Source organism: Carassius gibelio, chromosome B21 (genome assembly GCF_023724105.1).
Source record: "Carassius gibelio isolate Cgi1373 ecotype wild population from Czech Republic chromosome B21, carGib1.2-hapl.c, whole genome shotgun sequence".
NCBI lineage: Eukaryota > Metazoa > Chordata > Actinopteri > Cypriniformes > Cyprinidae > Carassius > Carassius gibelio.
The window spans coordinates 10,093,653-10,111,690 of NC_068416.1; the positions used below are offsets into that span (position 1 = coordinate 10,093,653).

Genomic DNA, 18,038 nt, shown 5'->3' on the forward strand with positions numbered 1-18,038 from the left:
TAAAGTTCCTTGAAAGTATGTTCACTGATGAGGACTAGGACAAAGGAGGCTAAAAAACTGAAAATTAAAAAAAGATAATACACTGTATAAATGTATCATTGAATCTTCAATTTCAATGTATCAATGAATTTATATAAAAGTTTTGTTTAACTTTTGTTTCTTATGAAGTCTGACATGGTGAATATGAAAAACACATTACTTTCTGTGGATCATGCACTGTGTTGTGTTGACAACTTGTACAAGCTAATCTGTTTTACTTGTGCATTACATACCATTACATGGTACATGTATAATACTGAGTTAACAAATTAACAGACAGTTACCAGAAATGAACCCAAAACGTCAGAAGTGTACGTCGGATGTCTTTTATGACTGGTTCCAAAATGTTCTGGAACGTTCCAGAAAGCACTAGAATAAAATAAAAGAAAAATGTTATATAAACTTGCAGAATGTTGATCATGGCAAAATATCTTAAAAAAAAAAAAAAAAACTTATCTGATGATTTTGTTCTTAACCAATGCTTAATAATTAATTAAGTTCTAAACTTGACCAAACTGTTTACCAAATACTGATTTTACATAAAAAATAAATGGTACAGTAATAATTAAGATAAAATATACTTTTCCGTTCTTTGGAATTCATATGTTAATACGTTTATATTTATTTTGGTTCCCATACAAATTAATTACATAAGATATCTATAATAAACGGCCGTTTTGTCATTCGAATCCAAAAGGACAGTTTAGCGACCGTTAGTAGCTTACGCGCATGCGCAGAGAATAAAGGTGAGCTTCTGGGAGAAGAAAACAAGGAGAAGATCGATAAGCTTACAACAAAAATAATGCGTACTACTTCTGCTCGTTTAGTATTCTTACGGTTCTCTGTTCCACCCACTTCTCCGACTATTGTAGCTTTTCCAAACAGGTCCTACATTCCGCCGGTGAGTGCTGCAGCACGACCGCTCGAGTCAGCAGCTGATTCAGAGCAAACAGCAGAGAGGTGCATCCGCGAGCGATCATATAGAAGACTCATGAACGAATGTGTGATCTGGCATGGATTCAAGAAGGCATGTCATGTGCTTTTTTGTTCATTGAAACTGAAGAAATGAGTTGCGATTTCTCTGGAAGGAGAATGGGATGCGGGGAACTCCACCTCGACGCCTCCCACCGGGAATAGCAATGTATGAGACACAGGATGAAGGGCAGAGGAAAAGACACTATACTGTAGAATTGTGCTGCGTCTTATGGAGAGAGGGACATCTCTGCTTGGGACAGGCTATTCTGCTTACCTGTGATTCTGTAGAGATTTATGGGGCAGATGGACAGCGGGCACATTTATGAAGGAATATAACTGTGAGAAGATGCTTGCATGTTTAATATTACTTATTAATCCGTTAGTTTCAATTACATAGTAAAACAAATATGTATTTTTAACCAGCCATTTTATTTTAATCGAGTCTATGCAATGTTTCTGATCTTCTGCTGTTAACTTTTTTAGGTACAATTTTTTTTATAGGAGATACTATCACCCAGCCTGTCAATTCATCTATGCATAAATGATCCTTTCAATAATTTCTGGCATGCAAAACAAAATTGAATGTCTTTACTGTATTTGCTGTCTAGAACATGTTTAAGCTATTGCAGAGTTGCCAGATGCCAGGCTTGGTAATTGGGTATGTCAGCTGTCTGTCAGGCTTCTCTTAAAGATTTACCAACAAAGCAAGGTTTTTCTAGCAGCCAAGGTCATTTTAAAACCAAATGAGCTCTTATTAGCTGACTCACAGTTTCTTGGGCTGCAAAATTACAGTTCTTTTGCTCTTGTGTACACAAGTGGACAATATGGGGAACATACTTTACTGTTGCCGTAAGGTTTCCGAGTTTGTTAATGCCAAGGGAGTTGGGAACCGGACCGAGGAACAGTCTCTGCTGCTATCCCAAGAGAATAGTGATATAGAAAGTCTTTCTCCTTCAAGAAGCTCAGCTGACCTTCTGGCCTCTCCCGTTCTGGACCAAGATCATCTCCTGTTCCCAGACATCATACTTAGCAGCAACCTTCGGGTCAGAGGGGACTCGATTCAGCCTTTGGAGGTCTTGTTGGCAACGAGGAGGGAATGTCAGGATGTCAGTAGGGACGAAGGAGTTTATGAAAGCAATCTACGAAATGGAGGAGAGAGAAATAGAGAGCTGGTGGGGCCGCCAAGCACAAACATTACAGGCATAAATCAGTTATGCTCAACAGAGGATGAATGGCCCCTTCTGTCATCCCTGTATCAGATACCTGCTGCTCAAAAACAAATATGCACTCATGGACTAGAAGCAGACACTTGTAAACATCATGGGATGGGACTATTTGCAGATATTACGGTAAGTCAAAACTCTTTTTCTGGTCATGGTAGCATTCCTGTGCTTGCTGCATCTTCACTGGATGCCTCACAAAGTGACATTGACGTCAGTCAGAGAGAAGATGGTTGGACTCAAACAGAGCAGTTCACTGAACGGGAAGAACCTGAGGAGCAATCAAGAGTAAATGTAATACACACCGAAAAGAAAAAAGACCAGAAACTACTGAATGAACCAAACAGTGCACCTCTTGATGCGATGAAGACGCAACCTGTGAATGCCATTACAAGTGAATGTCCTTTGCTTCAGAAGATGCAAAGGGAAGCACAAACCTTGGAACTCATAGCACAACCAGATGTCTTTGAAGACTCTCAAAGACCAGACCCAGAGCAAGATGCACAGAAGTATGAGACACTAGAGATGGAAATTATAAAGAGAGAGCAAACTGATGAGAATGCTACTAGAACTGCAGAGCATCTACTTTGTATGGAGAAGAAAATATCTCTTGTAGAACAACCAGAGATTACAGACATGAGCTCTGGGCTGATGGAGAAAGAGTTAGGGGAGACTGAGCAAAGCCTGTCACAGATGGACCAGGACTTGAAGTGGAAAAAGAAGGAAGTGGAACAGATGCAGTGGGACCTGGAAGCGCTAAAGCAGAGCACAGGGTTATCACTGCAGGATTCTGAGCAGACAACCCTCGCTTTGACACAGGTAGAGCAAAGAAAGGATCAGACTGAACGCTTCACACTTTTTGTGGTTGATAAACTGTTCCTGGCCACTCCGAATATTTCAGGTGTGTATTCTTTCTAGGGGTGCACAGTATATAGGAATAAAACCTTTTATTATGAGTATTGGAAATATTGGGTATTTAATTGTGCATGCTCATTTCCCCTATTTTTAAATTAAGATTTCTTTAATGCTCACTTAAGATTAATCTTTAATAACATTTGTAATTAACTGAGTATTAATATTAATTGAATAACAATGTAATCATTAGCAAATCCCCTAATAAAAATAGGTTTTCATTCTGTACAATATGGTGTTGTTATGCCAGCATTTAAAACAGTTCATTTTAGTGTTTAATATTTTAATTATTTTGTTGTTGTTTTTAGAAACAAATGGCATATCATTTTATTATTTGTCAGCCATAACCAGAAAATAATTATAGGCTTAACAATAATTATAAACAAATCAAATCTAAACAAATGTATAACAGGTCTTTTAGGTATTTTTATAGAAGTGCTTGTAAAAATGTGTGAATGTTTCAAGGCAGGCCTTAGTTCATCCCAAACCTTTCGTAACTCTTTTTTTAATCTACTTGTGATTTGTATTCTTCTGTTTTCCAAAATACAAGCACCCAGTGCTGAAACCATGTCTAGTGGCCATGTGCTAGACAGCCCAGCAGACAACTTGACTGAACAAGTAGAGGGTGACAGCAGAAAACAAGAGCTTCCTGCTGTTCCGGACATGGACCCATCTGAGGATACAGGGTTCACGGTGAAGATCCAGGCTCCTGGAACAGAACCCACTGACTTCCAGGTAAAGACTTCAAACGAAGCTGCTTTCTACTGTATGTGTAGATATAAGCTGATATTTATCTGTCTATATGTCTGTCTGTTTATATTGGGCTCAAGGTGTCACCTTTAGCGATGGTGCAGGAAATTAAGCAAGTGTTGATGGACCGGGAGGAGACCTGTCGTCGGACCTGCTTCTCCCTGCAGCTCAATGGAGTAACTCTTGACAACTTTACCCACCTTAGATCTATACCAGGTCTTCAGGAGGGCTCCATTCTGAGGGTTGTGGAGGGTAAGGCTGTAAAAATGTACCTGATTAAGGGCCAAATTTCCTAATCAGTGTAAATTAGCAACTGGTAATGGTTATGTCAAGTGCAAAATGAGTTAAGACACTCATTTTTTTTTGGGGGGGGGGGGTCACCAATATTCTTCAAGATATCCTCTTTTGTGTTCATCAGAAGAAAGCATTTGCAACAAGTGGAGAGTGAAAAAAATCAAGTCAGAATTTGCATTTTTAGGTGAACTATCCCTTTAAATACTCTCCGCCCACACATTCTTTTGTGTGAAAGGGAATTTCTACAAATGCATACATATACTAAGGTCAGGCACAAAAATAAACCTTTCATCACTAAATTCTGGCAATAGTTTTTAAATGCCAAAAGAGGTTTTGCATTGGTGCAAACTTGACAGTTTGGCCCTAAATCAGATTCACATTATCAGTTGAAGTAAGCTATAACTAAGCTAAAACTTCCCCTGAAAGTAAAATGGTTGAATTTTAAATTTTAGGCATGCATACAATTAGCACCATTAACTGCCTCAAATTTCTGTTCTTGCTCCCCCTTTAAATATGACCAAGAGCCATACACTTTTCGAGAAGTGCGTATCCATTTACGCCACATCAGAGACCTTTTAAAGAGCCTGGATCTTACTGATGGTTATAATGGAGTGGAGGGCAGCTCACCGTCCTTTCTCAGCTGTGTCACAGAAGAATGTCTGGAAGGTAAGATACCTGTCTTAGGATAAATAGATACTTAAAAGTTTGGTAAAAAATAACCTTATACAGTAGATCTAAATACCAGACCTATAAATGAATAACCGGATTTTATAAAATATTGGTGCGTGTTGCCTCGCGGAACTGAGACCCCCTGAACAAAAAAAGGGAAAATTTAGCTGAATTCTTGTTTTCTTTTTTCAATATTAAATAAAAAAAACGAGTGAGTAAACGAATGATAAATGGATTCAAGTCAGTATGCAATACAAGTATGGTGGCTTAATACAATTTTACTTCATTTAATTCCCAGAGAACAGCAAACCTAAGCGAAAAGGTGAAGGGTTGAAGCAGATGAGCTGCAGCCCTCCAGATCACATCCTTCCAGGTTCTAAGGAGCGTCTGCTGGTTCCCCTACTACCTCATACAAATTCTGGGAAGGTAAGAATTCAATGATCTGTGAATGTAATGGCAGTAAAGTTGTGCTAGACAGTCTTTATTTTTGGGTTAAGGATGATAATATGTAGTTGTTCATCTTTTAAACAGTCCTCAGGGTGCTTGAAGGTTCTGACCATGAGTAGCTGGAATCCTCCTCCTGGAAACAGAAAGATGCACGGAGACCTCATGTATCTTAATGTGGTCACCATGGAGGACAGACATTTCAGTATAACAGCATCAAGTCGCGGGTTCTACGTAAATCAGTGAGTTACCGAGTACAGTTCTCTTCTAAATTGTCCTTTCCCTCAAAAAGGCAAATAGAAATTTATTTTAAAAATCTGGTTCACTTAGGTCTACGACTTCAAGTTTTAACCCAAAACCAGCCAATCCTAGTGTCCTCAGTCACGCTCTGCTGGATCTCCTGGGTCATATCAGTCCAGTTTTTAAGAAGAACTTCAGTGCCTTGCTGAAAAGGAGGTATGCCAGTTCTCAAAAGGTGTAAAAGAGGACCTAAAAACTGAGCTAAAGCATGGGTACTGCGCCTATATTTTACTCAATTAAAAGACAATTTCTGGCAAAACATTCTACAGTGATACTTATGCATTAAAGTACTTAACATTGTGAAATATTTTAGATTTTTGTTGCCGTTTAAATACAATACAATATCAACAATAAAATATGTAATACAAAAAAATAACATAACATTTTCAGCTAAAAAATGAATGAATGATAATCATAGTAAAAAAGAATAAACAAATACATTTTTGATAACAGTACTGAGCCTGTAGAGGAAAATGTGCAATGTTAAGATGCAAAAAATCATAATGTTCCTGTCCGAAATGTATTCATATGAATTTATTTATATAGGAAATGTTTAAGTCTTGTTGCCCTGAAAAATATGTACTGGTCTGAATAAAATTATAGTTGTACAAATCTAACTTCTGTCTTATTTTAGAGGGTCCACACACCCCTTTGAAAGGATTGCTACACCTTTCCAGGTGTTCAGCTGGACTGCTCCAGCACTTGACCATACAATGGACTGCGTTCGAGCAGAAGATGTCAGCTCCTTCCGCCTGGGTTATGAAGAACATGTGCCTGCTCTGGTAAACATGTTAAAAGTCAGCACACAAGCCAGTTACATGAATAGATTTTAATCAATTCCTCTGTGTTGAACAAAGGCCCGGGACTGGAATGAAGAACTTCAGACCACAAGAGAGCTTCCAAAGAAAACCGTGACTGATCGTCTGATGAGGGACCGAGCTGTTTTTAAGGTATCTTTATCACCAATCATCAGGGACATAAATTCTTACAGCATCCCATCCCAGAATCCCATTTTACAGTAGGGGAGAACAATAAACATAACATTTCTCAATAGCAATTTCTGAAAGGGACACAAATAATACAGCTAAAACTGTACTTGTTAGGATAAGTGTACGCAGAGGAAAGTCTCACTACTTTTACTGTAGCAGGGAGACCGTGCCATATTAGACAACTTCATGCTGTTGTGATCACACCGCGATAGCGCTTGTGTGTTGTAGGCATTACCATCCATCAAGCAGGTAACGTTATTATAGCTAAAATAGCAGACTCATCAAAAAATGCATTGGCACCATTTGTATTAAAGAGAAAATAATCACTTCATCCAATGTATAAGTGAATAAAATAGCCTTGACAGCCGAGTTTCACAACTACTGATTTTTTTTCTCACTAATCGGACTGTAGGTGATGCAGGGTTGCCAGGTTTTCGCCAAAATAAAATGCACAAATGCTACTCATCCCTATCAAGATTCCAGGAGCTAAATATCACGTTAGGGGCGCCGCTAAAATGAAAAACAACCAAAAGTAGCAAGGCTACTGTTAAAGTAGCCCAATACCGCCAGAAAACCACAGACTTGGCAAAACTGATTGATGTAAGAGAGGAAAGCAGGCATTAGGACCAAAGTATGTGAGGCAAGGAAGGGGGAGGCTCAATTTTTTTTTTTTACTCAAAACGCATTTTTGCCCTGTTTGCATGGTTGTTTTACTACTTACAAAGTTATTTAAAGTATAAAACATTGTTATTTATAATACACAGAATGGTTTTTAATCATATTTCTAGGGGGGGCAACCCTCAGGTAGGGGTGGTCCTGTCCCTCCCAACCCCCCGGGATTTCTGCCTGTCATATGTGTTCAATAGGGTGGCCTTTATTTTTGGACTTTTGAAATCTTCTGCTTTCAGTCTCCCAGTCAACTCTGCTTAATAAGAAATTGAAACAAAGCTAATTTTGCTGGGATTGGACTATGTTTAAGGTGTGCTGTGGGCAGCCATTTGCTCCAGCACCAAGGGCACCTCAGTTGTGTTATTGAAGGTGGAAGACAGTGCTGGTCATTCACTAACCCAACCTTTAAGCCACAACTGCCCCTCATCTCTGAAATCAGAAACAGTCAACATTTTATCAGTGAACAAAAACTTTAGCTTTAACCAATCAGCTCTTGAAGTACCTGTTGATAAAAATATACTTTTGCTGTTGCGCTTCATGTGTCCCGAGTTCGAGTCCCAGCTCATTGACCTAGGAACAAACACTAGGAAGTTAAAGAGCCAGTAAGATGAAAATTCTAAGCTTCCTATCACTGTTTATGAGTCCTGTACAATAGGTTTATATCCATCCAAGGTTAAAAAACATTGTCATTTTGTCAAAATATCATTTTAAAATAACCTCAATTCTCAGAGATCCCCAAACGGTTCGTGCGAAGCTGTTCAAAAGATTCAGTTTCCTTAAACCCCACCTTTCGGGTGCATACTGTGTTCTGATTGGTCACAACGTCATAGTAAACAATGCGTTAGCATCTTTTTGGGGTGAATTATGTCTAATTCCTCTCATCGCGAAGCAAACAGTAAAATAAAAAACTTGAGCAGTCTTGCTGATTTTCTTCTGTGTGGGTGTATTCAAGCCGCGCGCTTCAGTTTGAATCTGAAAAGCGCATTCAGCGCAGGGGCGTGGTCACATTAGATATAATGAAGGGAGACGTGAAAAACGGACATCGCGTTGTTTTCATATGGATTACTTTATCACAGAATATCTGTTAGCAGCACTTGTTACACTTCATTTTAATGACGTGTTTGTAAACGAAGATCAGTGCAGACAAAGGCTGCAGACAGCACACATACTGATAAGACGCTCGGGAGAAAACAAACACATAACTTCATAATCATACTTCGCGTTGTGATTCGGAGATGCTTGTTGGTCTAAATAAAGTTGGTAATGAACCCTCTTTTATGGCCAAACACTTTGAAAATCCCACCTTGAACTCACCGAGATTAAAAAAGCAGTGATCAGTGAAATGTTGTGAACACAACAAAAGGGATTTGTTGTACTGCTCTGGTATTGTGGTGAAAATTAATTTTAGCCATTGGTTCTTCTGATCTTCATTTTTTGGCAGTGAAAATAAAACAAACTTGCCTTTACAATTAAAAACACACTGTCTCCTCGACATGACGCTATCACACCAACCAGAGCGCCTGTGGGGGGGTGGGGCAGGTCAGAGTTTGTTTCTCTCAAGACGGTAGGCGGAGATTATTATGCAAAGTGTTCCTAGTGACGTACATAGAGATGGGCAAAAGATTTGAAATCTATAACGATTCGTTTCAGCGATTCAGAGTCGACTCCTTACTTTAGAAGCCAATAACTTTATAAATCGTGTACTTTTTGGTTTAATTACTTTGCACATTGTTTACACTGATGGACAGCTACATCATACACTGTAATACAGGTAATTTTTGATTTCCCATCTGTGTGGCTCTTTAAGAGTGTTCTGCCAAAAACCAAATCTGATATCTGAAAAACCTAAACTGTATTGTCTGTTCTTGATGTCTGTTTAGGCTGTATCTAAACCAAGTAGACCAATAATTACCACATTTTACTGACTTTACAGGCTAACAGTGATTTTGTGAGCACTGCCACTCGAGGAGCCATGGCAGTGGTAGATGGTAACGTGATGCCTATCAACCCTAGTGAAGAACCACGACAACAAATGTTCATCTGGAGCAACATTTTCTTCAGTTTAGGCTTCGATGTGCGGGACCAGTATAGAGATCTGGGAGGTGAGGCTGCAGCCCATGCCGCCCCTCTTCTTGACCTGAATGGTGTGAGAGCTTATTGGGCAGTGGATCAGGAAGGCCTCTTCCTAATTGGAACTGTAGTGATCGATTACAGCGGCTACCGCGTCACTGCCCAAACTATCGTGCCGGGAATCCTTGAGCGTCACCAGGAACAGAGTGTCGTCTACGGCTCCATTGACTTTGGCAAGACTGTTGTGTCTGATGACAGGTAGAAGGATCGTTTTTATTTTAACAATGTGTTAGAAATTACATAAACAATTAATATGTATATGTAACCACATTTTTATACTCTGTGAAGGTATCTAGAGCTGCTTGACAAACCCAGTAAAAAGCTGAGAGTGCAGCGCCACCTAGTGCTAAACAAAGATGATACAGCAGTAGAGTTGTGCTCCTCGGTGGAGCACAAGGGCATTGTGGGTAATGACGGACGGCGTTACATCCTGGATCTACTCTTTACCTTCCCGCCCGACCTCAACTTTATTCCTGTAGAAGGAGAGGATTTGGATCCTGTGTGTCAACATCTAGGCTTTCCGAAGTTACATCCTCATCGCCTGGTCTGCCTGAGACAGGAACTCATTGACGCCTTCGTGGAGCAGAGGTGATTCTGTTCACCTGTCTTATGATCAATATATGGGTGAATCTCAGAAAACATGTCAGGAATGTCATATTTTACTCTAAAATCAAAAACAAAACAAACAAAAACATACAGAAAATGAAGCCTATTTTAATATTATATATACATGCACAAAATTACTAGTATTGAACACGTCACCATTTTTCTCAGGGAATATATTTCTAAAGGTGCTATCAATAACAACCCAAGTAATCCATACATACAAAGAGAACAAAACAAATATGCTCAGAAAAAATGTATGTGTGATAAAATTGAACAACAAAGGGAAAACGTACTGAACACATGAAGAAAGGGAGGTGCAAAAAGGCACCGGCTGAAACTGATCAGTAACAAGAAAACAATCCTGCTCCAGTCAGTGGAAATTAATATTAGCTGGTTCAGTACCAGGAGGATAAAGATGAATTCTAAGAAATATTTGCTTAATTGTCATGAAAACAGTGTCAAGATGCAAAATCTTTGATTTTCTTTAGGCCATTTTTTTTTTTTTTTCATTTTGTAGTTAAATATGATTTGTAACAGGTTTTGTGAGATTCACTCACACAATTATTCTAATGGTACTACATTTATTAAATTAAATTAAATTAAATTAAATTCATTTAGCAGACACTTTTACCCAAAGCAACTTACAGTGCATTTAGGCTAACAATTTTTACCTATCATTTATCATTTTAATTTATCATTACTACATTTATAGAATGATTTCAGTGCTTTTATTATAATTCATTGTAAAAAGCAAACAAATCTTTTACAAATAAATCAAATGCACAGAATAAAAAATAAAAAAAACCTTATATCATGATGCAGATATTAACCTGATGTGAGTTTTTGAGCTAAACGGTCTTTTTATATGTGTGTCTATGTCATAAGATACCAGGTATTCATGGAGAATATCTCCAAAAGTACTGAGCATGACAGAGAAATCGCCAAAGCCGTTGGCACATCTGCGATAAAGAGTGATCCAATTACTACACCTCAGCTTCCCTCAACTACTGTCACACCCCAAGACCAGGACACAGAGCACCATTCCCTAAAAAATGTGCCAGTGAATAACATCCAGCAGGGGTCTTCAATAAAGCATGTCTTTTCCTCCCTCGGGGATGCTTTTGACATACACTTCAATCCTAACGTCTTTTGTGCAGGTGCGCTGTTAGCTTTTTTGACCAGCAGACAATATTAGAAATATGTGTGTGGCTTAATATGAACATTACTAATATTTTCATTCATTTAACAGGTGTACGTTTTCCCAAGGAAAGTACTGAAGATATCCAGAAACAGAAACAGCAGTTAAAGGAAGCAGCAGTGTTTCTAATTTCCAATCAAATCCCTGCATTTGTAAGTTGCTTTTTTATAATGATTGAACTTATTAAACAGATAGTCGCCGATGTCTGTCCTTCTGTAACCCCTCACATCTTGTGCCTCTGTAGATGAAGAGTTGCCTTGCCCATACATCAATGCCTACAGATGGTGTCACACTAACAGAGGCTCTCCATCAGCACGGCATCAACATCAGATACCTGGGAACTGTGCTGGAGTATATTGAGAAGATACCCCAGAAGGAAAGACTTGATCATGTCTATGTGAGTGTGTATTTCACTCATGCATTCAATCAGTTCAGTCAATTCTGAATGCAACGTACACATCTGTAAACTACCATTTGAAATGACAGATAATTAGAGATAATAATAATAAGTAAATTACATATTCATTTACACATTTACATGGAGCAAACAAAAGCTATTCATCAAGCAGCTAACAATATTCAACTATATATATATGAGTGTGTGTGTGTGTGTGTGTGTGTGTGTGTGTGTGTGTATATATATATATATATATATATATATATATATATATATATATATATATATATATATATATATATATATATAAATATATACACACATATAAATATATATATATATACTTAAAGGGGACCTTGAGTATGATTTTACTTTTTTTAATTGGGTCTTTTAAACTATTTTAATAATTCAAGTATTTATATATGTTTTAAATGTATTATACTATGATATAATAAATACATATTATATATATATATATATATATATATATATATATATAAAATATTTGTTTGAATTAAAATAATACTACTATTATTAAATGTAATAATAGATTATAAGAATTACAAATATCATAACAATTTAATCTTAATGAAAGTTAAGGACTAACTCATTTTACTCTAAAGAGAAGAACTATTAAGATCAAAAGAAAAATATGTGCATCTAATCTGAAAAAGTAAAAACATTTGAACCTTTTTCAGAGAATTGCACTCTGTGAGCTGATCACCAGATGTGCGAAACATCTGTTTAAGACGTATCTTTTGGTGAGTGTCCAGAAATCGCTTATGGTGGGGATATCACTAATATAATGTGGTACATTATGATACCCTTGCCAAAAATCCTTTATCTCTGCCCAAGGCTGTCGAACCATCTGCCTTGTCCGCCTCCGTCAGCCATTTCCTCAACTGCTTCCTCGGCTCCTTCGCTGACGCTGGAGTCATTCAGCAGAACGACAAGTTAGCTTCTAGACGCAGGAGTCGGAGAAGGCGGAGCCGTGCGTCTGTGGGTGGTGCTGTGACCTCCTGGTCCTGCCTCACTCCGACCGACCTTTGGGGGGCCATCAGAGCCGAGGCTCAGGAGTACTTCCATTACAGCCTGCCCTGGTGAGTGTCCTGTCCTCTGCACACAAATAGATGCTGTGCTGTGATTTGATACGAGGGCGATCTCATCTCTTTCTGGCAGTGGAAGCATCGAGGAAGCCGTGGACAAATGCAGGCTGCAGAGGATCACCCTGCTCAGAGAAATCGCCATCAAAACTGGCTTTCAGGTATATCAGTTTGTAATAACTGTCTCTGTGCATCTCCTTAACTCTGATAGCTATTCATCTCCATCTCTCCTTCAGATTCTTTTAAGAGAATACCAGTTTGATTCTGAGGACAAAACTGTATTCACTAAAGACGACATCCTTAACATTTTCCCGGTAGTAAAGCACATCAGCCCTAGGTCCAGTGATGCGCTTTATCTCCTGCGCTGTGGTCAGTCTAGAGTACAGCAAGGTGAGTGAACCAATAATCTAAACTTAATCAGACTCAAATATTTTATATTTATTTTATTTATAACATTTCATTTTATTTAAGTGGCAACAATTATTAGAATGTAAATACAAAATTAAAAAAAGTATTTATTAATTATAAATAAAAATAATTAAAGGGGGGGTGAAATGCTATTTCATGCATACTGAGTTTTTTACACTGTTAAAGAGTTGGATTCCCATGCTAAACATGGACAAAGTTTCAAAAATTAAGTTGTACGTTTGAAGGAGTATTTTTGTTCCAAAAAAACCTCTTCCGGTTTGTCACAAGTTTCGGAAAGTTTTTTTCGAGTATGGGTCTGTGTGACGTTAGATGGAGCGGAATTTCCTTATATGGGTCCTAAGGGCACTTCTGCCGGAAGAGCGCGCGCTCCCGTATAGCAGAGCAGAGAGAGCACAGACATTCACTGATCAGAGCGAGAGCGTCGCGAAAAGTCACAAAAGAAGTGTGTTTTTGGTTGCCAGGGCAAGACAACCCTGCACAGATTACCAAAAGAGAAACAGCATTAAGGGACCAGTGGATGGAGTTTATTTTTACAGAGCATCAACGGAGTTGTGCAAGTGTTTTTGTTTGTTCCCTGCATTTCGGATTGCACATCATTTATTTCTTAAGGATAATGCAGTCCCAACTAAAAGAGTCACGATCGTGTGTTGGAACCACATGCGGTGAGTAAAACTGCTTCAAATATCTCTGTGTTGTTAACTTAGCTATCAGCGCGTAAGCACATCAAGTAAACAACATGCGATGTTGTCATCAAACTGCACTTTCCACATGTACAGCTTAAAAAAAAAAAAAAAAAAGACGAGTGGAACTTAGTCATTTTCCAAAACTGCTAAGCAAATATATACAGTTTCAGTACATACCACATAGCATACCGCCTTTGCTGATGCTGCTCTTGTTAAATTTCAGCCTCTGGATCTGTGTCACAGTTTCCACATGCTCTCAACTCAAAAGCCTACTGGCGCTCGTGATTCTTTAGCTCCGCCCACACGTCACGCCTCTAGGTGCTCGTGTTTTTCCGGGAAAGACTTTTTAGAGTTATGAAGGATGCAGTACTACTCTATAGGTACTCAAGATTAACAGGATATTGAGTGAAAACGAGCATTTCACCCCCCCCTTAACATTATTTTAGCTCAATAAGATTACAAGTGAATAAAAATAAAAAACAGAAAGTGCATTTATATGCATATTTATATAAATATAGACTAGCGTTCAGAGGTTTGAAGTTGTTTATTTGTTTGTTGTATCTATTTTATGTCTTTGTAAGAAGTCTCTTACTCCCACCAAGGCTGTGTTTATTTGATCTTGTGAAATATTATTACAAATATTATTTTCTATTTTAAGATATTTTAATTTGATCCTGTGAGGGCAAATACGAATGTCAGCAGCCATTATTCTAGTCTTCAGTGTCACTGATCTTTTAAAAATTATTTTTAAAAGCTAATTGCAAGAAACATTTATTATCAAAGCTGAATCATTTATGCTGCTTATAATTTCTATGAATACTGATAATTATTATTATTTTTTTAATCAAAAGTACACCATTTATTTGGAATGGAAATCTTTTTTAACATTGTAAATGTCTTTACTGTCACTTTCAATCAATGTAATGCTTCCTAAATAATTATTTGTTTCAAAATATAAAAACATTTACAGACCCCAAACCTTTGAATAGTGGTGCATATCAAGACAAAAACAACAATAAAACAATCTCTAATTTTGAAATTCATTTGTGCATGTGTAGGTTGTCTGAAAGAGGGCTGTGAGTTAATAAACCAGGCTCTGGGGCTCTTCACTAACGTCTACGGAGCTCTGCATCAGGATGTCTGCATATGTCTGCGGTTACTGGGACGCATACACTACATCCTCGGAGACTATGCTGAGGTATCACATGTTACAAAATGACAGATGAGCCAAAATAAATCATTTGAAAATGACATTTTGAAACAAACGTTGAATTTCTGCTGTCAGGCCCTCAGTCACCAGCAGAGGGCTGTGCTGATCAGTGAGAGAGTTCTGGGACTTGAGCATCCCAACACTATACAGGAATACGTAAGTAAAATTCTGTTTATTCAAATAAGTTTAACTCTGGTTTACTGTAGTATCATACAGTTGTTTCCCCTTTGTGTAGAAGCACCTTGGTCTGTATTGCTTTGCTGGGGGCCAGTCAGTGACAGCTCTGCGATTACTGTACCGCGCTCGCTACCTGATGCTCCTGGTGTGTGGAGACGACCACCCCGAGATGGCGTTACTGGATGTGAGTTGTGATGATAGCAACGTGATGATAATAAATAACATGGACATTGAACTTCAAATAGTGTCACGCAATGTGACGGGATATACAGGATATATATTTTTTGTTTTGTTTTGTTTTGTTTTGTTTTGTTTTTTGTTTTGTTTTGTTTTGTTTTGTTTTGTTTTGTTTTGTTTTGTTTTGTTTTGTTTCGTTTTGTTTTGTTTCGTTTTGTTTTGCTCTGTTCAGTTTAGTTTAGTTTAATTTAGTTTTGCTTTGCTTTAGTTTAGTTTAGTTTAGTTTAGTTTAGTTTAGTTTAGTTTAGTTTAGTTTAGTTTAGTTTAGTTTTGCTTTGCTTTGCTTTGTTTCGTTTTGTTGTTCTGGTATATTTTCACATGCAGGTATTAAGAGATTTGTATTGTTTTATGTATTTAAGTTAAGTATTTTTAATGTTTTTGAAAGAAGTCTCATATGTTCACCAAAGGCTGCATTAATTTGATTAAAAATACAGTAATTACAAGTATTGAAATATTGTGAAATGTAACAATTTAAATTTGTTTTGCTTTAAAAACAATTTAAAATAACTGTTTTCTATTTAAATATATTTTATAATGAGTTTGAAAAAATATATATACATTTTATTCATTAATGAGGCATTAAATTGGACTGACAGTAAAGACATTTATAATGTAAAAGAATATTTCTGTTTCAAAAAAATTATATAATATAATTTTATTTTCATCTGTCAAAACAGAAAAATCACTGTTCTCATCATGAAAATTAATAAATGTTTCTCAATCGCCAAATCAGTATATTTAAAATGATTTCTGAAGGATCACGTGACACTGAAGACTGGAGTAAAGATGCCGAATAAATTACATTTGTAATATATTCAAATAGAAAACTTGAAATAGTAATAATATTTCACAATATTTTTGTTTATTATCAAATGAATACAGGCTTGGTTATCATAAAAGACAGACATCCTTCAAGAACATTCTTTTAAATCTTACTGACCCCAAATGATTGAACAGTAATACTTTGGTTCATACATTCATATAAATTTCTATCTCAAATGTCCATGGTATTTGCGTCTCCCATAATCTCGATAAGTAATACTCATACAAATATCTGCAAATCTTTGATATTTAAGTACTGAATACACCAAACCAAATTAAAACACTTTTATCTGAAACATATTCTGCATTCATCTCCTGTACAGAGTAAGATAGGTCTTGTGCTTCATAGTATGATGGCCTGTGACCTTTCCCTCAAATTCCTCGAGGACGCCCTTGTCCTGACCTCTAAATACCAGGGACCCTCATCTTTCAAACTGGCACAAAGGTGAAGACTCAGCAGCAACACATACACATATAGCACTCTAAAATAAATTCTGAACATGACCAAAAAAATCATGTATCATCCATCTTTACAGTCATCACTTGTTGGCAAAGGTGCATGAAAGTAAAGGAGATTTCCGTGCTGCACTGACGCATGAAAAAGAGCGTTATGGCATATACAGGAAGCAGGTGAATAATTACAGTTCCAAAAAGGATAAGCAGATTTGTTCTAGTCTAAAATCTAAAATCTAGATATTCATAAATGCTGTTTTAATAGGTCGGAGAAGCACATGAGAAGACCCAAGAAAGTTCAGAGTACCTAAAGCATCTGACACATCAAGCAGTGATTCTACAGAAAACGATGAACTGGATCTACAAAACTGGCTCAGACACCAATATTCCCCCTTTCAATGTTAGTGCTGTACATGTGTCTTAGCTGATGCATGGTATAATAATGATTTAATGAATTAATAATGCTTCATCCTCATATAGCTGAACTCTCCAAGTCGTGTGTGGATAATGGAGCAGCTAAATCTCATCACTGGGATTGTCCTCATTCCTCTTAGGTAAGAGAGATCTGAGGCTTACTTTGTGTTATATGAACTTCATATATTATGATGGTCACTTTAAAATATTGTAAAACTGTCCTTGCATTTCTTTCATTCTCTCATGCATCCACTTTTTTCTACCTTGAAGTAACAGAGACCTTGAGAAACTCAGGACTGATGCTCAGAAAACATCTCAGCTCACACAAAATGATGTTCAGTCTGTGGAGGATCTGCAGGGGGCCGTTTGAGGAGCACGACACATCACAAGCTATTACTCAACAGGACTAGAAGACTGCACTTTAAATAAAGTGAACAAACAGATGAGCCCCTAAATGAACAGGGTTCTTCTTGGGGTTTTAAACATAATAACATGAAGATAAAAATGTAAAAGCGTAAATGAACTCTTGCCAAAAAAAAATATATATATATATATATATATAATATTAGCACTCCCTTTAAAAGCATGAGCTTATCTAGGCAAATTTGCACATTTGTAAACAGGACTGTCTGGTCATTTATGTCCTCTTTGTACATTGATGTATGATGACTGCACTGTATATGTATAAGAGCCACCGAGCAGTGAAAGAGGGCCAATGCATGCACTTCATACTTGACTGACTTCAGCTTGATTTCAAGGAATGTATGTATGACAAGAAATATTGTTATTGCATTGTGATAAAGTGCTACAAATAAAGAAATTTAAATCGATTGCTATTTTAGTATTATTTATATAGTTTTAATTAATATTTTGAATTTGCTTTTATTTTTAAATTTGCAGTTTTCATTTTTTTTATAT

The 18,038-nt window shown here is 37.2% G+C and overlaps 1 protein-coding gene across 2 annotated transcripts; it reads left to right on the top strand.

The window, feature by feature from the left end:
• Positions 1-100: 100 nt before the first annotated feature.
• LOC127986422 (clustered mitochondria protein homolog) lies at positions 101-17,950 on the top strand. Of its 2 annotated transcripts, none has more exons than XM_052588664.1 (26): positions 101-3,135; positions 3,697-3,881; positions 3,977-4,148; positions 4,713-4,856; positions 5,158-5,285; positions 5,391-5,545; positions 5,634-5,759; positions 6,238-6,385; positions 6,461-6,553; positions 9,195-9,589; positions 9,680-9,979; positions 10,883-11,154; positions 11,247-11,347; positions 11,440-11,592; positions 12,291-12,353; positions 12,448-12,692; positions 12,772-12,856; positions 12,932-13,085; positions 14,866-15,005; positions 15,093-15,173; positions 15,253-15,378; positions 16,577-16,698; positions 16,790-16,883; positions 16,972-17,106; positions 17,187-17,260; positions 17,391-17,950. In XM_052588664.1, the coding sequence occupies exons 1-26, from the start codon at positions 1,839-1,841 to the stop codon at positions 17,488-17,490; spliced, it is 5,088 nt and encodes a 1,695-aa protein (XP_052444624.1). In that variant the 5' UTR covers positions 101-1,838; the 3' UTR covers positions 17,491-17,950. The 2 variants fall into 2 exon arrangements, with proteins under 2 accessions (XP_052444624.1, XP_052444625.1); XM_052588665.1 differs by having other exon boundaries at positions 101-1,352.
• The last annotated feature ends 88 nt before the right edge of the window (positions 17,951-18,038 follow it).

Excerpts from the sequence above, each read along its gene's own strand:
- LOC127986422 (XM_052588664.1), top strand. The coding sequence starts at position 1,839 with ATGGGGAACATACTTTACTGTTGCCGTAAGGTTTCCGAGTTTGTTAAT. Across the intron at positions 13,086-14,865 it reads TCAGTCTAGAGTACAGCAAG|GTTGTCTGAAAGAGGGCTGT; the intron begins GTGAGTGAACCA and ends GTGCATGTGTAG. Across the intron at positions 15,006-15,092 it reads TCCTCGGAGACTATGCTGAG|GCCCTCAGTCACCAGCAGAG; the intron begins GTATCACATGTT and ends TTCTGCTGTCAG.